Source organism: Amblyraja radiata, chromosome 5 (genome assembly GCF_010909765.2).
Source record: "Amblyraja radiata isolate CabotCenter1 chromosome 5, sAmbRad1.1.pri, whole genome shotgun sequence".
In the NCBI taxonomy this organism is placed as follows: domain Eukaryota; kingdom Metazoa; phylum Chordata; class Chondrichthyes; order Rajiformes; family Rajidae; genus Amblyraja; species Amblyraja radiata.
In genome coordinates, this window is record NC_045960.1 from 102,050,652 (window position 1) to 102,077,514 (window position 26,863).

The 26,863-nt window shown below is 41.2% G+C and overlaps 1 protein-coding gene across 1 annotated transcript in view; it reads left to right on the forward strand.

Annotated features, from left to right (window-relative positions):
* The window catches only part of col19a1 (collagen type XIX alpha 1 chain), a 344,957-nt gene extending 331,001 nt beyond the window's left edge, over positions 1-13,956 (forward strand). The window contains exons 54-56 of the mRNA XM_033021894.1: positions 876-1,010; positions 4,680-4,757; positions 13,663-13,956. Of these exons, the coding sequence (XP_032877785.1) occupies positions 876-1,010; positions 4,680-4,757; positions 13,663-13,805 (356 nt within the window). The 3' untranslated portion in view covers positions 13,806-13,956. The remainder of the gene's footprint in view (positions 1-875; positions 1,011-4,679; positions 4,758-13,662) is intronic.
* Positions 13,957-26,863: the final 12,907 nt, after the last annotated feature.

The following is a 26,863-nucleotide window of genomic DNA, read 5'->3' on the forward strand; positions in this document are numbered from 1 at the left end:
CCTCCAGCGTTCTGCTGATCTTTATTTACAGTACTCTTTTACATGGTTAGAGTTTTTTTATTTCCTTGATGCTATAATTCTAATTGGGTTTTTTATATGGCATAAAACAATGCATTGCAACATCAGTTTCTTCCACACTAAATGTTGATCCATTTTTCAGGACAGTGGTGTTCAATATTATCTTTGCATGTTAAACTAATCAGATTGCTGATGCTTTGAAAAATGCATATTAAATGAAGTCTGAAAGGAGTTATCTAATCAAAGGGTTTGGATGGTTTACAAAGAACAGTGAATCCCCAGAGAGATTATGAGGCAGTAATCTAATCAAGGAATTTCAGTAGTTTATAATGGATTTATAACTCAAAATGATTCAAAGATGTTAATCCATTTTAGCTTTAATAAACTGCATTAACAGATCCTGCAATTGTTTTTCCCTGAAGGATGATGGAAAATCAAAAATAATGTAAATACTGCAACTTTATTGAGGAAAATAAAACACGATTCACTTCAGTAAAAGGCAGTTTCCAATAACCATCATGTTAGTCAAACTTTCAACCACCCTTCAATCTCTCACAGTGGCTTGATTGCCATTTCTAAGTGTACTTTTCCATTTTGGCTCATAGATTGGCCTTCCTTCGTAGATTATCCTGAAATGTTCTACATGCTTCACTCAAGAGGTAATGGGAATCTCAGAACCTCTCTTTAAGTGAGGCTGACAACTTTTGACAGAAAAGGATACAAAAAAAGGAAGATTGGATATATTTAAACAGTTTGAACACAATTTAAAAGACCAGGCGAGGATCAAACTTTGCAGATAAGTGGCAGTTTTGATTCAGTGGGGAATAATAGTTTTCTGTTCTCTTCTGTCTTTCCAGAAAAATTTGCGCACTACGAACTGAAGTTCCCTGCTGCAATGTTGGCTGCTCAAGTCAAATCAGGCCTTCAAGGGCCACCAGGAAATGATGGACTACTAGGACCTCAAGGAGAGACTGGACCAGATGGACCTAGAGGCAAGATTCATCTAAATCTAATAATAAGCATGAGATCATTGACACATTCATCTCATTCCTATTCTGAATGAGAACAACATTTATTATAGCAACAAAAAATACTTTTGGCATGCACAAGCTTCCATTGCAGACCATTTGAAATTGATTTCACAATCTGGCCAGCTTATTGCAGAGGGCACAGGGGTCTCAATGAAAGGGATGAGAACAGGTAGGAAGAATTTTACAGGAAATAATTAATAACTAATCAATTAAATTGCAGGAACAGTTTCATCACTCAACCTGTTCCATTTAGTCAGGTCTCATTATGCATACAATGTATAACCAACAAAAGGCAAAGTCTGATTTCAAAGCGGCACAGGAAACTCATGAGGAATGCTATGAAGGTCTTAGGATTGTAGTGAACAAATGGATTGTGGAGAGTTCGTGGTTTTATATGGAGCATATGATGCAGTCATTTAAATACGAGAAAATTACATTTTCATATTATTCTAGATATAACCGAAGGGACTATATTGTCATACACATTTTATTCATGATTTCAAATTCATTATTTCAAAAGTACAAATCAACAATGAAAATAATCAAAGACACAGATGAGTGGATAATGATGGAGGACCACTTTTATGCCATGAAACATCAGTTTGTTGCGATAAATATTAGCAAGAAAATGCTAACAAAAGAGTTAATAGATAAAGGAGTTGATAAGTCACTTGAGACACCATATCACTCACCCGGGCTGTAGAGGGGCTTAGAGAGTTGTATGGGTGATGGAAATGAGATAGGAACACCCTGCAGGTTTGATAGAGACAAACCTGGTCCACTGGAGTCAAATGAGAAACAACAAGGAAGTCTATTATTTGCAAGAATGGATATTTCAGCGGGCTACTATAAGAATCTTATGATAAGAATAGTACATGTGAGGCAGGGGTGAGGAGGAATTGAAAGTGAGACGGCCAATCTAGAAACTAAACTGGTCAGACATAAATTCAACACAATACCCAATTGAAACCAAAGCACCTTTTCTGCACTTGAAGAAAGCAAGAAGTGATGGCCCAGGGGCTTCAATGGATCCAACCTCTGGAAGATAAACTCAATTGTGAAACGTGTGAAATCTAGACAGGAGTAAAGAAAGTATGGTTGTTCCAAATTTGATATTATCCCGAAAAACAGCAGCATCTTCTTTCTGGATACTGCTGTTCAACGCAAAAAGAATGGAGAGTTAAAGCTCAAAGTCCAAATGGTAATAATAGCATTGGTATTGCAGAGCAATTTAGTGATTGGAGTTAATTGAAGGCAACACTATAAAGGTGTTGGTCGTCCTATTTGTATTTTGATTTCCAATTATCAATGAAATTTGTACATTACGAAAACTATGGTTATTGCTGATCTGAACCTTCATCTTCTCTTACCTCCCAAGCATCAAATAATAGTGCAAAAATATAACCCATCCACAGCAACTTTGAAAATAGATAAAGCAATTTCTCTGCATAATTCTAGTTCCCTTCTTCACAAGTTTTTAAATTAAACTTTGCATTGATGTTAGCTTTCTGTCTGCTCCTCTGCGCATGAAAAAACATTTTTATTTCAATTTCAGGAAAGAAAGGCAAAATGAAAAAGAAGAACGATGAGGCGTGTCCTTGACACTCTTTATATATTATGTCAGGGAACTGCTATAGTACAAAGTCGACCTTCCAATTCAATACTCCTGGAAATACAATTGTGCTCCTCTACCTGGACAACCCAAGACAGAAGAGCAGTATTCAAGACTCTTGATAACTGGCTGCATGATTTATTGATGTCTCAATTACAATTCTACCTCTTGGGATTTGTTTATCCCATATATTAAAAGAACCTGCTTTCCCCCTGGTGGGGAATCTCCATGCCACATATTTGGCATGCACACTACCTGATTGTTACACCAGAATATACCTCAAGAAGAGACTCTAAGAATTATTGCTAATGCTCTGGATATCTCAAGATAGTCAGTTTTACATAACGTCAGAAACTTTGCTGTATATTTTTGGATTTTTTTCTGTAGTAAATGGCATGAATTTTTCAACATTGGCTCTTTGTCCGTTTCTTATGGAGTCATTCAGCTCACATGTCTCCACAACCAACGATAGCTTCAAAATCAGGCAGGAGTTAACAATCCACTAGCATGACTGGATGATCAACTTTCCCATACATTCCCATGCAAAACCTTGTCTTGTTGACTTAAAGGTATTGTTTTACAAGATTTACAGAGCTAACTTCTCCCATGCATAAAAGTCGAAAACTATTTCATTCAACGGATCAACCTGGAATGCATGCATGAAATTATTATAATTGGACAATATTTCACAAGTACTCTGCATAAAATCTGCTCAGTTCTCTTATGCAGCAAGGAGATTACCCTTCTGCTCACCATGCTCTTGCCAGCCATCATACCATCCATATGCTACTTGTAAACCACTTTGATGGCATTTAAACAGCAAGCCATTCCGTTTTCTCATAAAGAAAAGTAGGAAAGTGTACAAGGTAACATGGAAGCATGACCTGCCTTGTATTCTAACCCACTGTAGCTTGGCAGTGAGTCATCACAGAAGGGCAAAGATATCAAGAGGGCTTAAATATCAAAAACTTAATAAAAAATAAGTTATAGCCAGGAGTGAAGGAAACAGCCCAGAATTCCACACAGTGAGGATATCAGAATGGGTTATTTATAAAAGAGATCCAAATCAGCAATGGTCATTTTAATTGCAGTAAAGGTTGAGTGAGAGCAGGGATTCTCAGACTGAGGAAAGGATAACCCATTAAGTGATAATTATATTGCTACACCGCAGACAATGGCTCCAGAAATGAGCCGGAACTCATCTTAAAACAATCTGATTGAATTCAGATTTCTTCAACTTTGCTTCTTTGCCAGTTACTTATGGAGTCATTCAACTCTCATTTCTCTGCAAACAAGAGTTGCTTCGAGATCAGGCAGGAATGAACAGTTCTCATCATCATCCGATGATTAACTTATCCATATATTCTTGTCCTAAATGTTTGACGGAGAATAGATTCACACAGCTAACTTTTCCGCTTCAGAAATTAGGGGTTATTGAGGACAACTAGTTTAGGAGGAAAAAAACTAGCCCGGGCATTTCCAGCAGTCACCCAGTAGTGTCTGTATTTGATTACTGGAACACCAACAAGAACTTGTCTTCTTCCATGGTATCCTAATGGAAATTCAGTCTACCATGCTAGCATGCTGCCACAAGCCTGCAATAGATTCATAAACAGCTATGATTTAATAGATCAATGCACGGGTGTTTACTGAACTCAAGCCGATCAACATTTGAATACGTATGAAGGGGAATACGTATGAATGCTTTTTACAATGTTTAAAAGGCTTTTGGATAGGTGCATAATTAGATCAGAAAGGAATAGAGGGTTACGGGCCTAATGTGGGCAAATGGGTTTAGCGTAGATAACTTACCACTGTCAGAATGGTGGGGCAATAGGACTTGTTACTGTGCCATATGCTATTGTGATTCTGTGATTCCAATTAAAGCTAAATACAGAATAAAGAGAAGCTAAGGATTATCCCTAAACTCCAAAGTAAATTTGCCTAGTCATGTGATTAATTATACATAGGGATGTACACAATCTATTGATCTTAAGTTCTGTGTTTATTCTGGACAGGTTACAGAGGTCAGAAAGGTGAAAGAGGCGAACCTGGTATCGAACTTCCTGGTGAGAGCGGTCCGCGTGGCCCCCCAGGTATACAGCAGCACTTTAAACCTTCCTTGGCTGTTATCTCTCTGCTCCTCCTAAAAGTGCTGACACTTACTCAGGGTGGTTATTTAAAGGACATTTTAGAACAGTGTTTCCACACATTAGGGTTAGGGTTACATTGTTACACAGTTACATTGTGCCATATGTTTAGTCTCTTATTTAAATGGAAAAATCAGGTTTCATTTCTTCCCTACTCCTGGTGAATAATGAATTGACATTTTGCAAAACGCTGGCTGCATGTTTCTAGACAAACCCATTCCAGAAAACAATCTATAATCAAAGTACTGCAGATGTTAGAAAGCCAAAATAAAAGAGAAATGCCGCAAACACTCAGAAGATCAAGCAGCATCTGTGAAGAGAGAACTTTCTGTTTCAGGGCGATGACATAGCAGCTTGCTCCACGAACTGCCAAATGTGATTTTGTTGTCAAGAGAACCTCCCACATTCTAGTTCATCTTTGACAATGAAACAGGAATGAACAGATCAATGTTTCAGTTTATTAATTAACCAGATGCATTACATAGAGTGCCCTCCATAATGTTTGGGACAAAGACCCATCATTTATTTATTTGCCTCAGTACTCCACAATTTGAGATTTGTAATAGAAAAAAGATCACATGTGGTTAAAGTGCACATTGTCAGATTTTAATAAAGGCCATTTTTCTACATTTTGGTTTCACCATGTTGAAATTACTGCAGTGTTTGTACATAGTCCCCCCATTTCAGGGCACCATAATGTTTGAGACACAGCAATGTCATGTAAATGAAAGTAGTCATGTTTAGTATTTTGGTGTATATCCTTTGCATGCAATGACTGCTTGAAGTCTGCGATTCATGGACATCACCAGTTGCTGGGTGTCTTCTCTGGTGATGCTCTGCCATGCCTGTATTGCAGCCATCTTTAGCTTATGCTTGTTTTGGGGGCTAGTCCCCTTCAGTTTTCTCTTCAGCGTATAAAAGGCATGCTCAATTGGGTTCAGATCAGGTGATTGACTTGGCCAATCAAGAATTTACCATTTTTTAGCTTTAAAAAACTCCTTTGTTGCTTTAGCAGTATGTTTGGGACCAGTGTCCTGCTGTAGGATGAACCGTCGGCCAATGAGTTTTGAGGTATTTGTTTGAACTTGAGCAGATAGGATGTGTCTATACACTTCAGAATTCATTATGCTACTACAGGTGCACCAACCTTTTATCCGAAGATCCAAATAACGAAAACCTCCGAATAGCGGCCATTTTTTCGGTCCTTGAAGAAAGGTCCTTGAAAACGTTCACCGAGGGCGGCCCGCAGAGGTGACAGCGGAACCTCTGGTCGGTCCTCGAAGAAAGGGGAACTAAATCCCCATTCATAAAAGAGAAGGTGAGGGTATATTGCGCGGGAGGGTTAATAATTGACAATCTGCTGCTGCCTGCCCGCTGAGTTAAAAAGTTCCCACGCAAGACTCACGATACACTGTGTATCGTGAGTCTACCGTGGGAACTTTTTAACTCAGCGGGCAGGCAGCAGCAGATTGTCAATTATTAACCTTCCCGCGCAATATACCCTCACCTTCTCTTTTATGAATGGGGATTTAGTTCCCCTTTCTTCGAGGACCGACCGGAGGTTCCGCTGTCACCTCTGCGGGCCGCCCTCGGTGAACGTTTTCAAGCGCAAGCACGGAGATCCCAGAGACCCACAGCCAACAGCAGCCCAGCCCAGCCCCGCTCCAACTACAGAGGAAAACTGCAAACTGGCCGGAGACGTTAGGACCACCAGAAGCCGTTCGCCGAGCTGCGCCCCCTCATCGGGACACCGACCCCCAGGCCCACTGCAAGCACGGAGATCCCAGAGACCCACAGCCAGCAGCAACTCCAGCCCAGCCCCGCTCCAACTCCAGAGGAACACGTAGGGGAAGAAGCTGATGGTTTGCACGGTACGTCTTGTTCTTGGGGTGGCGGATGAGGTGGCGCAGCTCGGGCTGTGGGCAAACTGCCACTTGTCGCCGTAGCGGCCCATCGGGGAGCGGATTCCTCTGGAGTTGGAGGGGGAGGGGGGTATTGTGCTGTTTGATCGCCCCCCTGCTATCCCAGGGACAGGGAGACACAGCGGCTTTTTAGACTGGTGGGCAATCACTTCCAAAGTTCTGCCCACACAGTCAGTACACCTCTCCTACACTGCATTTCATACAAACATTTATTCTGCAAGAAAAAACTACATTGAAGACACAAACTCGCGACCGAGTAACTGCCAGGATCGAGGCGCAAACTCGCGACCTAGCTCGGGGATTCAAGAATCCCCGAGCTAGGCCGCCTAAGGGCATGTAGCCCCGCTAGGGTGACATGAGTGCGAGAGGTGATTCAATGCTGCGGGCACATTTACAAATTCAGGAATTCATTCAACACACTGCATTTCATACAGACATTTATTCTGCAAGAAAAAAACGACATTGAAGACTCAAACTCGCGACCGAGTAACTGCCGGGATCAAGGCGCAAACTCGCGACCTTGCGGATATGAGCCGAGCACTCTACCACTTAGCCAGCCGTTAAAATCTACGCAAAAAAAATTCCATTCCGAAGATCGACAAATTCTGAATTACGAAAAGTGTCTGGTCCCAAGGCTTTCGGATAAAAGGTTGTGCACCTGTACCATCAGCAGTTGTATCGTCAATGAAGATCAGTAAGCCAGTAACTTCAGCAGCCATACATGCCCAGGCCATAACACCCCCACCACCGTGTTTCACAGATGAGGGGGTATGCTTTGGATCTTGGGCAGTTCCTTCTCTCCTCCATACTTTGCTCCTGCCATCACTCTGATATAAGTTCATCTTTGTCTCATCTTTCCACAAGACCTTTTTCCAGAATTGTGGTTGCTTGTTTAAGTACTTCTTGGCAAACTGTAACCTGGCCATCCTTTCTTTGCGGCTAACCAGTGGTTTGCATCTTGCAGTGTAGCCTCTGTATTTCTGTTCATGAAGCTTTCTGCGCCACTGTGATCATTGACAAATCCACACCTGACTCCTGAAGGGTGTTTCTGATCTGTCGGACACGTGTTTAGGGATTTATCTTTATTATAGAGAGAATTATTCTGTCATCAGCTGTGGAGGTCTTCCTTGGCCTGCCTGTCCCTTAGCGATTAGTAAACTCACCAATGCTCTTTTTCTTCTTCATGATGTTCCTAGCAGTTCATTTTGGTAAGCCTAAGGTTTGAATGATGTCTCTAACAGTTTTATTCTTGGTTCTCAGTCACATAATAGCTTCTTTGACTTTCATTGGCACAAGTTTGGTCCTTATGTTGATAAACAGCAATACAAGTTTCTAAAGGTGATGGAAAGATTGGAGGAAAGACTAGGTGCTGAGAGCTCTCTTGTACCTGCATTAAGGAGGCAATTAAACACACCTGAGCAATTACAAACACCCGTGAAGCCATGTGTCCCAAACATTATGGTGCCCTGAAATGGGGGGGACTATGTATAAACACTGCTGTAATTTCTACATGGTGAAACCAAAATGTTTAAAAATTGCCTTTAATAAAATCTGACAATGTGCACTTTAACCACATGTGATTTTTTTTCTATTACAAAACTCAAATTGAGGAGTACAGAGGCAAATAAATAAATGATGGATCTTTGTCCCAAACATTATGGAGGGCACTGTACATAATAATGGGCAGAATACTATACCTCATGGGTGAGCCTATGCTAGGTATGCTGGACATTTGCCCATTTGGCAAAACATAGAGTACGATTAGAGATCTGCGGGTTACCGTGCCATGATTCCTTAAGTCAGGAGACATGGTGTGTTTTCTGGGGTTTATTGACTATCTGACCAAGTTCCTGCCCTGTCTGAGTGAGATGTGGTAAACCTTGGACATTTAGCCAAGGAGGATGTGGTGTGGTGTTGATTGTTGCTCATGAACAAGAGCTTGAACGCCTCAGGGAGACGGTCCCAGCAGACACCTTTGTGAGGTTCTCAAAAGGAACGGGAATTGAATCACTGGGCCACATGATTCCTTTCCCAATCTCTCTCCACAACTGAAGCCCTCCTATTCAGGCAATATTCTAATGGATCTCCTTTGCACTGTCTCTAGTGAACTAAATCCTTCCTATAAAGTGCCGACCAGAACTGCACATATTACTCCAAGAGTCCCCTGACCGGTGTTTTGTTAAGTTGCAGCATAACACCCTGATTTTTATATTCTCTGTCACGACCTATGTCACATGCCTTCTTCACCATCCTATCTACTTACATGGCTACTTTCAGGTAAGCATAGACTTGAACGGTCCCTCTGATCACCGATATTCATTAACTGCATAACATTTACTGTATGTATCCTATACTGGTTTGTTTTCCAAAAATACACCACCTTGTACTTGTTGGGTTAAATTTAATCTTTACACTCTGCCCAACTTTCCATGTGATCTGTATCCTGCCGTAGCCTTAGTTGATCTTCCTCACTATCCACAACTCCCCCAACTTCCATGTTATCTGCAAACTTACTAATCATACCTTCCACATTTTGACCTTTTCACCGTTTGACCTGTTTTTACAAAATGTTAAATGGTCAGCTCGACATAGATTACAAGGCCTACACCAAACCCAAACCAATTAGGAGCAGACGAGGGCATTCGATGTAATTTGTGATCCCAGCTACAAAGACAGATGTGTACAGCAATTTGTTCTTCCCCCGCACAATTAAAGCATGGAATAATCTCCACCCTACTATAGTTACCCAACCAGATGCAACTAAATTTAAAGTAGCTCTTTCTTCCCAATAACCCTTTCTGGCTTATTCCAGTTTAAATTCCATTTGGAATATTTTGGAGGACCAAGAAACCAATAAACCACATCTGTGGAATTCTCTGCGGGTTACCGAGAATTCTCTGTGGGTTCTCTGGATACTTTCAAGAGAGGGCTGGATAGGGTTCTTAAAGATAGCAGAGTCGGGGAAATGGGGAGAAGGCAGGAACTGGGTACTGATTGGGGATGATCAGCCATGATCACATTGAATGGCGATGCTGGCTCGAAGGGCCGAATGGCCTACTCCTGCACCTATTGTCTAGTCACATCCAAGTTGTTAATATATATCACAAACAATAGGGATCCCAGTACCAAGCCCCGCAGCACAGCATTTGTCACAGACTCCCAATCAGAAAAGCATCCTTCCACCACAAGCCTCTGCCTCTGTTACCAAATCCTGGATTCCATGTGCCTTGACTTTCTCAACCAGCTTACCATCCAGAATCTTGTCAAATGTCTTACTCAGGTGCTTACAGCCAATGTCAACAACCCTGCTTCCTTCAAACTTAGTTCCACCTTGGAAAAAGCCTGTCAAATTATTGAGGCAGTATTTCCCCCTCACAATGCCATCCTAATTATCTCTAATTAGACCAGCCTTTCTAAATATACAAAAATCCTATCCCTCAGGATTTTCTCCAATAATTTTCCTACTTTGATGTGAGATTCAAAGGCTTTTCATGACTATTGCATACTGGAAATGTGTTTGAATAAGGCCGGCAATGTCACAGCGGTAGAGTTACTGCCGTTCTGAGCCTGAGACCTGGGTTTGATTCTGATTACAGGTGCTGTCTGTATGGACTATGCATGTTTTCCCTGTGATCATTTGGGTTTTTACCGGGTGCTCTGTCTTCCACTCTCCAAAGATGTGTAGGTTTGTTAGTTTGTTAGCTTCTATAAACTGTTCCTAGTGTGTAGGATTAAAACTAGTGTATGGGTGATCGCTTGTTGACGCAGAATCACTGGGCCAAAGGGCCTGTTTCCATGCTGTATCTCTAAACTAAACTAAACATTCACCAGCTTGGAGTTATCTAGCCCATCTCTGCTGCCCTTGAAAACAGAGGAACATTAATTATATTCAAATCTCTTGACACCTCATCAGTGGCAAACAAAGATACAAAAATAGGGTAAGATTTTTAATCCTATAATATCTAACACCTCTTCCTTCTTAATACTGAACTGCTCTAGATTATCCACATACCCCTTCCTGAACTCATTTTCTTGTCCTTCTCCTTGGCAACTATAGCTGAGAAGTATTCATTTAGAACCTTGCCCACATTGCCTGGCTCCACATATAGATTAACCCTTTAGTCCTAAAGGGGCCTACCCTTTCTCTGGCTACCCTCTTGATCCTGATACACATGTTGGGCTTCTCCTTAATCTTGTTTGTCAAGGATATTTCATAGCCTCCTATTGCCTACCTAATTTATTTCTTTAGTTCTCTCCTCGGCATTCCACAAGAGACTCCTTGATCCCAATTTCCTATATCTACCATGTTTTCTTTTTTCCCCAATTAAATCTCTAGTATCTCTGTCATCTAAGGTACGTTAATTGGCTTCATCCTTGCTGGAACATGCTGGTCCTCAACTCTTACTAACACTCTTAAGACTTTGATTTGTCAGCTGTCATTTTACCCACAAGCATCTGCTCCCAATCTACTTTTGTCAGATGTTAAATATCAGTCTCACACTCAGTTCAAGACATTAGTTTGAGGACTGACCTTATCCATTTCCATAATTATCTAAAAACTTAGAGAATTATGGTCACTATTGCCCCCAATTACATTTCCACTGCCTGCCTGGTTTAATTTCCTAATAAATAAGGTTGAATACTGCTCAATCTGTAGTAGAACTCTCCACATATAGTCTAAAGATATATTCTTTGATATACTTAACAAATTCCACCTGATCTAAATCCCTTTGCAACCTAAAACAATCTGAGTCAATACTGGGAAAGTTAAAATCCCTCATTGCTATAACCCTATTGCTTTTATACCTTTGTGCAATTTATTTGCATATCTCTTCTTCTCATTCCTCTTACCATTGGTAAATGCAGAGGAGCTTTGATTCATCAGCTACGGGTGGGCGGATGGTGGGCAGTGGGAGGTTTTCTTGCTTGGGTTTGAGATGACATTGTAATGCTTGTCTGGAATCCAGATGATTCTCATTCTTACACCACTGTCTGCCACCTCTCCTTGTGCTGTCTTGTTAGAGGGTCAACCACATGGCTGTTGATTTGGAATCACATAAAGATTAGACCAGAATAAGGGTGGCACGTTCTCTTATCTGAACGATAATGGTGGACCAAATAGTCTTTACAACAATCTGTCAGTTTAATGGTCACTGAGTCTCACTTTTTTTCGAGCAGATTATTGAATAAATGGAATGAAAACTCCACAGTTGTGATGGTAAAAATTGAATAGCTTTAGATACTGATCCAGAGACAGTATCCCAATTATGTGGGTTCTTGAATGAAATCTGCCTGTTCACTGCAGAACATATAAAATCATTATGCAAGTCCTTTCCCGATAGTGATCATCTCAAGCACACGTTAATGATGACTTTTTATAAACATGACGTCCCATTTGTAATTTTACCCTAAAAGTGGTCTTCCTCAAGGTGATCTTTCATGGTGTGGATATGCCTGATTAGTGACTTGCCCAGAGACCACTTTCATCATCAATGTCACTCCCCAAAAGACTTTTGACAAGGCCCCACATAGAAGGGCAGCCCAAAAGGTTAGAACATATGGGATCCTACAATAAACTTCCCAAAAGAGATGGAGACGATTTTGCTCATTGGTATATGCAACAGGTTTTTTTAAGTGAGGCAAATCAATAATTCACCAGTCACTTGCCTGGTTGAAAGCAGCACCTCCAGCGTTCAGGAAGCTCAGCACTCTCCAGGCCACTGCAGGCTCCCAGCCACCAACCCATTACCTGTAATATTTACTCCCTCGAGCTGGCAAAAAAGGTTTCAATGTGTATGTATTCAAGATGCCCTTCATCAACTTGCTAAGATTGACCGAATAATATCTCTCCAACTCACAACCTCTATCACTAAAGATAAGGGCTACAGCATGGGGACCACCTGCAGTTTTCACTCCACATCATATTACAATTTGGCTGTTCCTTCTTTGTCTTTGTAAACCTGGATCTCCATACCCAAAAGCCAAAAGGTCATAGGGTTCTGCTTCTCCGAAACCCAATTATCTTCTCTCATTGAAAGCAATGATAATTTCTTCTCATTATCATATTCTTTTAATGTCTGCCTTTGCTGTTTTCAAATTGTAATCATTTTAACTTTAATTTTATGGTCAATCGAATGAAGAAGACTAGCCATTCGTTATCCTTACTTGCCCAAAGGAAAATTAGTGAATGGATAACAAGTAATTTTTTTAAATTGCAATAAAAAAAAATTGGAAAGACAGAAATTTCACATCTATAAGCCATTTTCAGTGTAGATTGATTATTTAGTTATAATTAAGATTTCCAGTAAGCATTTATATCTAAATGGAGGAGTTGTAGCATGCTTAGTTTGTTTCTTTTAGATTAATATCACACTTTCATACTCTGGGTGGCTAAGTGTCAGATCTCTCTGTGACTGGTTAGAGCAGATACTGGTTACAGCCACCTTCTAAAGGAATTCTAGAAAATTAAGTCTGAAAAAGGGTTTCAACCCGAAACGTTGCCTATTTCCTTCGCTCCATAGATGCTGCCTCACCCGCTGAGTTTCTCCAGCATTTTTGTCTACCTCTAGAAAATTTAATGTACACATAGCCATCCAGTCCATCATCTCAGTATCCTTGAGATACCACATATCCTGTTTGATTTCATCTTTCAGAATATGGTCACGGCTCCTTGTGTATACATCCAAGTACCTCTTATATAGCTTGGGGAAGAACACTCCTGATTTCCTCATTTAACTGTGGATGCCAGGTGTTACCATAGCCACCCTGCTATTATATTGCAAGGCCCATCTGCAGAAAGTCCCTCGTTCTTCCCAGCTGATCAGCAAAGAGATCCACAACTCCAACTGTTGAAGCTTCAAGTTATATTTTGAATCAGATGAGTCTGATTGGCAGACACTGAGGAAATGTGTGCCCATTGTGTGTTTCAGGTCTGCCAGGATTGGGAACCCAAGGTCCTCCAGGAACCCCAGGCCCACGGGGCATCACAGGCCCTGCAGGAAGTGAGGGAAGATGTGATCCTGCAGATTGCTTCTTTCCTGCAAGCTTTCCACAATCATCCACACACCGATAAAGTCCATCCTTAACCAGAAACAGTTTCAAGGGTGGCAGTCTTTGAACTGTTGGTTAACGCACTTTACAGTTTAACAAAGGAATCCAGTTTCTACCTTTGCAAGTTGCAAAGATGTATGGGTTGTCACCTGAATGCTGTTTGTGCCAATGCATCCACATTCGGTCAGAGTCGTGCTCTCGCAGCCTGGCGGCTGATGGTGGATTAGTGATTCAATTGAAAAGGTGTTATGTTGAGCATGAGACACACAGCTGCTCCAGGTTTTTTACATTTACAAATCTACAATTGTTCTCCAATTTACAAATCTACAGATAGAATTGTTCTCCAATTCTGTTTCATAGTCTTTGAACACATCGAATAGACAATTCCCACATAGTGTGGTGATTTAATTGGTAAATAACTTTTTCAAGTATTTTAGCTCTTTAAGCATATTTCAGTAAGAAATAAATGATTTAATATAGATGATAACTGCGATAGACATCTATCCCCATCCCATTCCACAAGCCTCCTCAGATTATTCAGATCCGGAGGAGACCTTTGGATCAGTGCTCCAGTCCCTGTGTTATGAAGGACTAAACAATCAGTCTCACACCCATAGCTCTAGAAGAAGAAAAAGGACTCGTTTATTACCAATTTGAAAGTTTTATTGAATCTGCTTGCATCCTCTATTAAATATTATTTTTCATTATTTATTATTAAAATATACCAATATTTCTAGCTGAAAGCTTCAATTAAGAATTTCAATTTACGAATCCATCTGATCAAAACATCAAACGTGTGATGTTAACACGTATTGCATTAAAGAGCAAACAATGCCTGCATGATTTTTTTCATTTATTTCCATGAATAACAATTCGTAATTTTAATGTGATCTGGTCAATAGACGTGTTGATGTTTTTTATCAATACACATTACATGGTGATCTTTGTGATTTTATTGCTGGTTGGATACATCGCATGACTATTGAATAGTGCCATCTCACGACCTTTATTTTGAAGGATAAGCCTCAATGAAGAGCCTCAAAAGGATAATAATGAAACCGTGTGGCAATGTAGGTAATTGTGTTTCTCCATTGTATTTTAATAGTATATAATTCAAATGGTAAAATAACAAGAAGCACTTATTTTTGACAAACATGGTAGTTTAACATTATTGTTAATCAGCTCACCGCATTTGTAATGTACTGGCACTATTAGGGCTAGGAAGTAGTGGTAACTTTTAGAATGAACTGTGTGGAACAAATACTATTCCAAACGGTGCTATGTGTATATTTTGAGTTTTTAATTTAACCATGGCAAAATTTAATTTTAAGCAACTTGTACTGCCAGCTTTTAAATACATATGTTGATTCAATTCAAATGTAATTAAAAATGGCAGATCTTATTTTTTATACATTGTAAAAGTGCTATTTTATTTTCATACACATTGTAAGTGTCATTTCCTGTCCGAGAGCTGAACTGTTTGGTGCGATGCATGCACGATGTACGCTACTGAGATTATTGATTCAAATTTATTTATGCTGGATATTTGACACTAAGTTTTTGTTTGTTTTATATTAACAATTTATTTGAACAAAATGTATATGTTGTAATTTAGAAAAAATATCTTCTGTGTTAGTTACGAAATGAACTTCACCTGCTGTTGTGCACTGGTCGAATGCACGAATGCACGAATGGAACAGTGGCATATTTAATGTGTATTGTTACTAGAAGTACCTCATAAGAAGAGCATTCCATCCCAACTTAGTTTCTAAGCATAATTTTCCTTTTATTCTAAATAAAAGTGATGCACAGCAGGCCAAACATATTCATTTGTACAACCAAATTTGCCATGAAGGTAGAGCTGACCTAATGTATGTGCTAAATGTAAATCAAGAACACAAATATGTTTAAAGCAGTGCCTCAAATTACTGCACTTTGTCTTTCATACATAGGCCATACACTGGAACAGCTCTTTCAGAGAACTGTTACAGGGATCAAGTCGTCAAGTCAAGTTTATTTGTCACATACACATACGAGATGTGCAGTGAAATGAAAGTGGCAATGCTCGCGGACTTTTGTGCAAAAAGACAAACAACCAAACAAACTATAAACACAATCATAAACACACATATTCTTTTACATAATAAATAATGGAAGGAAAAATGTTCAGTAGAGTTTGTCCCTGGTGAGATAGGCGTTTACAGACCGAATGGCCTCTGGGATAAACTCCTTCTCAACCTCTCCATTCTCACCGCACATGGCAACGGAGGCGTTTGCCTGACCGTAGCAGCTGGAACAGTCCGTTGCAGGGGTGGTAGGGGTCTCTCAAATTGCACCTCCTGATGTATAGTTCCTGCAGGGGGGCAAGTGAAGTTCCCATAGTGCGTTCGGCCGAACGCACTACTCTCTGCAGAGCCTTCTTGTCCTTGGCAGAGCAATTCCCGGACAAGATGCTTTCCACCGCCGCTGTGTAGAAGCACTGGAGGATCCTCAGAGACACTCTGAATTTCACAATTGCCTGAGGTGGTAAAGGCGCTGCCTTGCCTTACTCACGAGTGCTGAAGCGTGTGATGCCCATGTCATATCCTCGGAGATGTGGACTCCCAGATATTTAAAACAGTTCACCCTATCCACAGGATCCCCATTTATCCTCAATGGAGTGTATGTCCTCGGATGATGTGCCCTCCTAAAGTCCATGATCAGCTCCTTCGTTTTTTTGATGTTCAAGAGGAGGCTGTTATCCTGGCACCAGAGTGCTAGATCAGCCACCTCCTCCCGGTAGGCCTTCTCGTCGTTGTCTGAGATCAGGCCCACCACCACAGTGTCATCAGCAAACTTAATTATTGAGTTGGAGCTGAACCTAGCCACACAGTCATGTGTGTACAGGGAGTACAATAGGGGGCTGAGGACGCAACCCTGGGGCGATCCTATGCTCAGGGTGAGGGACTTCGATGTATTCCCAGGGTGAGGGCTATGCTTCTGTCCTGCAGTGTTCTTCAGCTAGAAAGATATATTTATACAATGTGGCTCTAGAACAAAAGGAAAAGTAACAGAATATAATAGTGGAAATTCCGTAATTTCCGGTTCTAATTTCTGTTTTCCTATTTAATATTTTCCTTATTTTTGATCTGAAAACCAAGGAAATTCGATGGTTGAATTGGAATCTGCAAAAATATAGTATTCATCATACCTTTCTTCCTCCCTCCCCATTCCAGGACATTCACTGTACAGCTCCAATCAATCTTTCTTCAGTATTTAGTTGAAATAAACATCGATTATTTCCTGCCAGTTAATTGGGTGTTGCCAAGAGCACCTTTCACTCGATTATGAGAGAAGGGCAGAAATGGTGTAATTTCAGATTGTCCTTTCATTATACACTAACTGTTGAAAAACAATGATTTAGCATTAAGGTTGGTAAATGCTCTTGTAAATGCATGCACAAATATTTTAGAATATGTACTAATAATGTTAACTTTTTTTGCTGCTGTTATGAACATGGCTCTATATCAGTCATTGGTCATAAAAACAGGACAAATTGTGATGATATACATCTGCTGAGAAACAAATGTACTAAATATGAACTTGCATTTAATTTCAAAGAACATAGACAAACCTCTTTGCTTCAATCTATCATAGCAAAGAGAAATTGGCATTGAACCGTTGTTTATACAGATGTAAAGGATTTCGGCATTAGTTAATGATCTTTGAAATCCTTCATAATTTGTTTGCAGTTGATCCTGTCACAAGACATCAACTGACTATAGGTGAATATTTTGATAGCAGATGGATGATCAGTTTTAATTTATGTATTTAGGTTGTATTAATTATTGGTGCCATTAATTAACTGATCATTTTCACATTTCAGATTTTACTTTTTTCCCACTTTTCCAGGAAATTATAACTTTTTTGTTTAATTCAGTTCAAACTCACTACCTTTTCTGTTTGCTTTCCAATCTTTTCACCACTCTTGTGCCAAAGATGTTGGGGTCTACAACAACAGTTGGTTGTTGAATCTCCAGTACCTGACCTGAAGAATTATCTTTGTATTTGACTCATGCTGTTTAACAAGAGGGGTACTGAACCTGCCTCAACCTTGCCTTAAACATTCTGGTCTTGTTTGACTGAGGTTGCTAGAAAACAAGTAGAAGTGGGGAACTCAGATTAATTTTTTTCTGGTATAACACAGGAGTAGTGAAGACCTACATGATATCAGCAAGCTCAAAATCTGAGGTGGATTTAAACTGGAGACTGCTTGGTCCATCAGACAGTCCAGCAGTGGAGTAGAACTAATAGGGATGTTCACGAGTTAAATGTTATAATACTGTATGAAAATTAAGCCTCTGATGCAAATTAGTTGCTGATTCACTTTTTCACCTTGTCATTTTCTTAAATTTTTTTATTGAGATTTGATGGATATTTTCAGTGATCATATTCTTAACTAATTTTTAGTTTTTTATTTGTTTGAACTATTTGGAGTTTTGTACCACATTGTAGTAAGATGCTTTCTGCTCATTTCGTTAGAAAGAGTTTCTGTACCCATATCCACTTAAGGAGCAGGAGATAGAATGAAATCAAATTTTGAAATCAAATGCTCAGTCATTGAAATTGCTAATCCATTTAAGATGTTTATACTATTTTGTATGGCATTAGCCTGCCCATCAGTTATTGGAAAGATAAATACAGATATATCTTTTGATAGATCCTCACACTATTTGAATAATGCACCCTGTTCTGATTTTATGTCGCTGTGGACTCTATCAGGTATAGATGAATTAAAGCCAGAAAAATGTTTCATGTTCATACTTGTGCCAGTTTGAATTCAAATTGCTATTAAGACAATTGATGTGAACTAATGTTGGCTTATATACAGAGAAAAGTAAATAATGTTATTGCTTTATAATTCATGATTACATTGTGTACCGCTCATTTAAATAAACCGTCTACTGCTTTAGAACCTGGGTCTTAGTCGAATATATCAAATCACATCTAAGTTCACAGCATGAGAATAGGCCATGCATACCTTATCTCAAATTCTCAGTTTCCGCTGCAAGATGAGGCTTTCCACTCAAGGAAGATATCCTGCAGTTCTCATGCTCCCTCTCCTCCAGACATAACAAGGATAGAGTACCTTCCATCTCAGAGTGCCATACCTCTCCTTTATCCGTCCTCTTTCCTTCCCTACTGCCCTCTCATCCACATCCCTCCTTCCAGCCTTATATTTCATTCCTCCTCCTTCCTTATCTGACACTTTGTCTCCTTTTCACCTCTAGCCTTTGTCATCTCCTCCAATCTCCTTCCCTCACCTGTATCTACCTACCAGGCATTGCCCCGCCACAACCTCTCTTTCTTAGATTTCTCCCCCTTACTCCATCAGTCTGACGAAGGGTCCTTACCTGAAATATCAACTGTCTGTTTCCTCCACAGATGATGCCTGATCCGCTGAGTTCTTCCAGCACTTTTTCTTGCTCAAGATTGCAGCATCTGTGGTCTCTTCTGTCTCCATACCGATCTCAGTTGTTCTATCCCTCACTTCATTTCATTCTATCAAGGTATCTTCCTATCTTTTTGTAGCTTCTCCACAATTTAATCTATTATACTCAAGTTGAACACTGGCTTAGGTTGAAGCTGCACATTCAAGCAACAAACTCACATTTTTAAAGAGCTTTATCAAGGCCTTCTATTTTTTTTTAGAAGATCTTCAGTCTGCTCGTTCACTGTATAAATTCTCACTTCTGGAATCGTGCTCGTAACTTTTTTATGCCTTCTCTCTGCAATTTGGAAAGTAGAAATGAACTCATAATCTAAGCGAGTTTCTATGAATGTGTAACATATCATACTTTCAAATTATTTATCTACAAAAATGAAACACAACGCATTTGAATGTGTCTGTTACCTCAGATTTAAAATGAGCATTTGTATATTTAGTTTCTGGTAAAATAATAGGAAGGTAAAATACACAGGAGCTTAAAACAAAGCAGAACATTACTGCTACCCTATCTGCTGCAGCTAAATGCAGCACATGCAGTGTTCATTCCCAAGTGTTAAAGCTCATATTTATATGCTCTTACTTAGAAATATTTGTCTAATAAAATTTGGCATTTCTGGCAACATTACTGTATGTTTTGGGAAGTACAGGTTTTTCTGCTATTCCCATTAGTTATAATGTGATTGATGGGAACATTATTTGCATTACGAGGGCAGCTTTTGATGTAGAGTAATCGCAATCAGAAAAGTTAAATTTGAGCTTTAATGGGATTTACAGCCTGTTCTGCTACAAATGACTTTCTATAATGTGAGGATTCTTAGGAATGTAACTATTGTGTTATAGCAGAACAACCTTTATCACTCTTTGCAATTATTTCTGCCACCACCTCCTATTGGTACTGCAAATGCACCTCCACTCTGAGGCAGTCCTTATCCTCTAGGATGACAATGTTCTAGTCAGAAAAACTCGACGGGGAGGGGAGGAGTGGGGTGGGGAGGAGTGGGGTGGGACACATGATGTCCTCTCTTCTGTCTCCATCTCTTACATTGCCGGGGAATGTTCCTTTAATGGGGCCTTTTCACGGGGCGAGTTGACGCAAGATGTCACCAGAGTGAAGAGGTCGTGGTCCAGCACGAGTCTCGCACGATATAACGGGGGGTAGATAAAGAGTTCCCACGGTACTCGGCATTTCTGTTATTTGTGCGAGTGACTTATCCGTTTCCCGAGCTTTCGCGTTAAATCTTGAATGAACATCGTGAACTACACGTGACACAAATGATGTAACTTTTTTTTTCACACACTATATATATCCTCCCTTGGTTGAATTGGCTCATTTGGAGACATATTTTACTGTGTATGTGGGAGACACAGATGGACTGAGCACAGTACCTCGGTCTTACTGTGTGTGGGAGAGGGGGAGAAAGAGACGTACACTCACAGAGGCAGAGTCTCTCAGCCTGTGTAAGAGGGAGGGAGAGAGAGAGAGAGGCACACACAAGATGGATGTGAAATCTCACCTGCCTGTTTCAGTGACAGACACCCATCGCCAGTAAATGAAGACACCCCCATCTGTCTCCCCCTCCTCTCCCTCGACTCCCCCACCTTTCCCTCCCAACTCCAGTCCCGTCCCGACCCCCTGGGAAACTGAATAGAGCAACAATATAGATATAGAAACTGAAACAATATAGAAACTGAATAGCGCAACATGGCAAAAACATCTCTGACACGCTTTACCCCCTTTCTTTGAGATTTTCTGCGAGCCATCTCTGCAAGTGTTCCTGTTAAAAAGATTATCCAACAATGACAATTAGGTGGGACGTCCTCGAAGGACACATGTTCCCTTGTCGATATTTTTACTCACCTTCTGTCCCCTCTGTCCAGCTTCCGGGTTTACCGTTCGCAGGAGTTCCCACGCGCTATATCTCTAAAATCTGAAGTTAGGTAATGTCTAAAGGAACTGCAGACGCTGGTTAATGCTGGTTAATACGCACAGAAGGACACAAAATGTTGGTGTAACTCAGCAGGTAAGTCAGATCTGGGAAGAAAAACATAAAAAGCTGGAGTAAGTCAGCGGGTCAGGCAGCATCTCTGGAGAAAAAGAATAGGTGGACGATTCGAATCGGAGCCCTTCTTCAGACAGCCTAATCGGAATTGAGTCTGAAGATGTGTCTCGTCCCGAAACATCAGCTTTTTTTCTCCAGAGATGCTGCTTGACTCGCTGAGTTACTCCAGCTTTTTGTGTCTGTCTTCGGTTTAAACCAGCATGTGCAGTTCACTCCTTACACGGGTCTCTGTACAACATTGATTGGTAGCGTTCCGGAGCCCTGGACCCGAGGACTCCGACCTGTATCTCTCAAAGAAGTACATGTGAAAAATTTCTCACGGACCATAAAAATGCGTAACCTTTCAGTAAAGTCCCTTTTAAAGTCCCTTTTAAAGATTATAGTTATTTTCTTGAATCTCATTAACATAACTCATGAATAAGTTGATGTCCATATGCAGATGCAAATCTTTATTTTTATTTATTTTTTAAATTCAATCCCACAGAAGATAATTTTTACTCACCTTCTGTCCCCTCTGTCCAGCTTCCGGGTTCACCGTTCGCAGGAGTTCCCACGGTACCCGCAAGAGTTATTACGGATATCGCACTGGCCACTACGTTCATATAATGTTGCAATACTCAACCACAAGTGTACAAGTCACTCTTGGAGAAATTCAAACTTTCTTGAATTTTCTCCCGAGTGACCAAGTTACACGATTACCTGCCGTTAGCGCTACGGTGGTCCACGAATGCCGTACTGTTATCGCACGAGGTTCCCACGATGTTAAACTCCGGTTAACTCTTGCGTCAAGTCGCCCCGTGAAAAGGCCGCTTAAAGGTTGCAACCCTGGCACCTGCACTAAATACAAAGTTATTTAGAAACATAGAAACATAGAAATTAGGTGCAGGAGTAGGCCATTCGGCCCTTCGAGCCTGCACCGCCATTCAATATGATCATGGCTGATCATCCAACTCAGTATCCCGTACCTGCCTTCTCTCCATACCCTCTGATCCCCTTAGCCACAAGGGCCACATCTAACTCCCTCTTAAATATAGCCAATGAACTGGCCTCGACTACCCTCTGTGGCAGGGAGTTCCAGAGATTCACCACTCTCTGTGTGAAAAAAGTTCTTCTCATCTCGGTTTTAAAGGATTTCCCCCTTATCCTTAAGCTGTGACCCCTTGTCCTGGACTTCCCCAACATCGGGAGCAATCTTCCTGCATCTAGCCTGTCCAACCCCTTAAGAATTTTGTAAGTTTCTATAAGATCCCCTCTCAATCTCCTAAATTCTAGAGAGTATAAACCAAGTCTATCCAGTCTTTCTTCATAAGACAGTCCTGACATCCCAGGAATCAGTCTGGTGAACCTTCTCTGCACTCCCTCTATGGCAATAATGTCCTTCCTCAGATTTGGAGACCAAAACTGTACGCAATACTCCAGGTGTGGTCTCACCAAGACCCTGTACAACTGCAGTAGAACCTCCCTGCTCCTATACTCAAATCCTTTTGCTATGAAAGCTAACATACCATTCGCTTTCTTCACTGCCTGCTGCACCTGCATGCCCACTTTCAATGACTGGTGTACCATGACACCCAGGTCTCGCTGCATCTCCCCTTTTCCTAGTCGGCCACCATTTAGATAATAGTCTGCTTTCCTGTTTTTGCCACCAAAATGGATAACCTCACATTTATCCACATTATACTGCATCTGCCAAACATTTGCCCACTCACCCAGCCTATCCAAGTCACCTTGCAGTCTCCTAGCATCCTCCTCACAGCTAACACTGCCCCCCAGCTTAGTGTCATCCGCAAACTTGGAGATATTGCCTTCAATTCCCTCATCCAGATCATTAATATATATTGTAAATAGCTGGGGTCCCAGCACTGAGCCTTGCGGTACCCCACTAGTCACTGCCTGCCATTGTGAAAAGGACCCGTTTACTCCTACTCTTTGCTTCCTGTTTGCCAGCCAGTTCTCTATCCACATCAATACTGAACCCCCAATGCCGTGTGCTTTAAGTTTGTAAACTAATCTCTTATGTGGGACCTTGTCGAAAGCCTTCTGGAAGTCCAGATACACCACATCCACTGGTTCTCCCCTATCCACGCTACTAGTTACATCCTCGAAAAATTCTATAAGATTCGTCAGACATGATTTACCTTTTGTAAATCCATGCTGACTTTGTCCAATGATTTCACCACTTTCCAAATGTGCTGCTATCCCATCTTTAATAACTGACTCTAGCAGTTTCCCCACTACCGATGTTAGACTAACTGGTCTGTAATTCCCCGTTTTCTCTCTCCCTCCCTTCTTAAAAAGTGGGGTTACGTTTGCTACCCGCCAATCCTCAGGAACTACTCCAGAATCTAAAGAGTTTTGAAAGATTATTACTAATGCATCCACTATTTCTGGAGCTACTTCCTTAAGTACTCTGGGATGCAGCCTATCTGGCCCTGGGGATTTATCGGCCTTTAATCCATTTAATTTACCCAACACCACTTCCCGGCTAACCTGGATTTCACTCAATTCCTCCAACTCCTTTGACCCGCGGTCCCCTGCTATTTCCGGCAGATTATTTATGTCTTCCTTAGTGAAGACGGAACCAAAGTAGTTATTCAATTGGTCCGCCATATCCTTGTTCCCCATGATCAACTCACCCGTTTCTGACTGCAAGGGACCTACATTTGTTTTAACTAATCTCTTTCTTTTCACATATCTATAAAAACTTTTGCAGTCAGTTTTTATGTTCCCTGCCAGTTTTCTTTCATAATCTATTTTTCCTTTCCTAATTAAGCCCTTTGTCCTCCTCTGCTGGTCTCTGAATTTCTCCCAGTCCTCCGGTATGCTGCTTTTTCTGGCTAATTTGTACGCATCATCCTTCGCTTTGATACTATCCCTGATTTCCCTTGTTATCCACGGATGCACTACCTTCCCTGATTTATTCTTTTGCCAAACTGGGATGAACAATTTTTGTAGTTCATCCATGCAGTCTTTAAATGTCTTCCATTGCATATCCACCGTCAACCCTTTTAGAATTAATTGCCAGTCAATCTTGGCCAATTCACGTCTCATACCCTCAAAGTTACCTTTCTTTAAGTTCAGAACCATTGTTTCTGAATTAACAATGTCACTCTCCATCCTAATGAAGAACTCAACCATATTATGGTCACTCTTGCCCAAGGGGGCACGTACAACAAGACTGCTAACTAACCCTTCCTCATTACTCAATACCCAGTCTAAAATAGCCTGCTCTCTCGTTGGTTCCTCTACATGTTGATTTAGATAACTATCCCGCATACATTCCAAAAAATCCTCTTCCTCAGCACCCCTGCCAATTTGATTCACCCAATCTATATGTAGATTGAAGTCACCCATTATAACGGTTTTGCCTTTGTCGCACGCATTTCTAATTTCCTGTTTGATACCATCTCCAACTTCACTACTACTGTTAGGTGGCCTGTACACAACACCCACCAGCGTTTTCTGCCCCTTAGTGTTTCGCAGCTCTACCCATACCGATTCCACATCCTGCAAACTAATGTCCTTCCTTTCCATTGCGTTAATCTCCTCTCTAATCAGCAACGCTACCCCACCTCCTTTTCCTTTCTCTCTATCCCTCCTGAATATTGAATATCCCTGGATGTTCAGCTCCCAGCCTTGGTCACCCTGGAGCCATGTCTCCGTGATCCCAACTATATCATAGTCATTAATAGCTATCTGCACATTCAACTCATCCACCTTATTACGAATGCTCCTTGCATTGAGACACAAAGCCTTCAGGCTTGTTTTTACAACACTCTTACCCCTTATACAATTTTGTTGAAAAGTGGCCCTTTTTGATTTTTGCCCTGGATTTTCCGGCCTGCCACTTTTACTTTTCACCTTGCTACCTATTGCTTCTACCCTCATTTTACACCCCTCTGTCTCTACGCTCACACATTTAAGAAACCCTTTCCCTTTAACTCCATCCTCCACTAGCCCATTCGACACCCCACCCCCCTTATTCAGTTTAAAACCACCCGTGTAGCAGTGGCAAACCTGCCTGCCAGAATGCTGGTCCCACACCTGTTAAGATGCAATCCGTCCCTTTTGTACAGTTCCCCCTTACCCCAAAACAGATCCCAGTGATCTAAGAATCTAAATCCTGCCCCGTGCACCAGTTCCTCAGCCACACGTTCAGGTCCCGTATCTCCCTGTTCCTGCTCTCGCCAGCACGAGGAACTGGAAGCAAACCGGAGATAACAACCCTGGAGGTCCTGCTTTTCAGCATTTTTCCGAGCTCTCTAAAGTCACGCTGCAGAATATTCATCCCCTTCTTTCCGACATCGTTTGTGCCGACATGCACTACCACTTCCGGATGTTCACCTTCGCCCTTGAGGATTTTCTGCACTCTGTCCGTGACATCCTGGATCCTGGCACCAGGAAGGCAGCACACCATCCTCGCATCCCGTCTGTTGCCGCAGAAACCCCTGTCCGTACCTCTCACAATGGAGTCTCCTACTACAATGGCGTTGCCTGCCTTAGGCCTTTTGGTTTTGGCTCAACAGCCCTATTCGCATCACAAGCCAGTCCGCCGCCCAGTGTAAACACCTCTTCTGTCCCGACAGCTTCTAAGTGGGTGAACCTGTTCACAAGAGGTACAACCCCCGGGGACGTTGGCATTCCATGCTTCCCTCCCGTTCTCACTGTCTCCCACCTTCTCTGTTCCAGTACCTTAGGTGTAACAATCGTACTGTAGGACTTGTCAAGGAACGACTCCGTTTCTCGGACGAACCGGAGGTCATCCACTTGCTTCTCCAGTTCCCCAACACGGCCCTTCAGGAGCTCTACCTGGATGCACTTTTCGCATTTGTAGCAGCCAGAGGCACCAGCGGTGTCCTTGACCTCCCACATCCTGCAAGCATCCCACTGAATCAGCTTGCCTGACATCTCCTTCTTTCGTCTCTCCCTCTGCAGTGTTTTGCGTAGCCTCCTCCTCTCCTCAGCCTCCTCGCCGAAGACTCTCGAGCCAAAGACTCACACTTTTCTCACAGGGCACTTCACTCACAAGGCCGCTTTAATTTATTTGGAAATTGATGTGGTTTCCCTAGAAGGAGGGACTTCCCCAAATGAAAACGTGCCCATGCTAATAAATGGTTGTGATACTGTTAATCAATAAATGCAATCTAAAACAGATTCTATTAAAGTGTATGAATCCACATGGGTTGAAGTTGTGCCCCGGCATTGTATTGGCACTCTGATTACAGGCTGATTAATTCTAAACACATTTCCGTTTTTTTCTGGTTCTTTCCCAGTTAAAAAATTGAGAACAATAATACAAAATATAGGTTAACATAGAATAAACTATTTTAAATTAGTCACTTATTGCAAATAAATGGTGTGGATACTTTTAATCAATAATTTTTTTTTTTTTTTACAAAGACACAAGACAGGTACACGGCAAATCTCTGGTCTAGGAAAAAAATCTGAGAATATCATGCAACAATTGCATAGTTGTGCTGACTGATTAGACTTTAATTATTTGAACTGACCATTCATATAAAATCACTAATT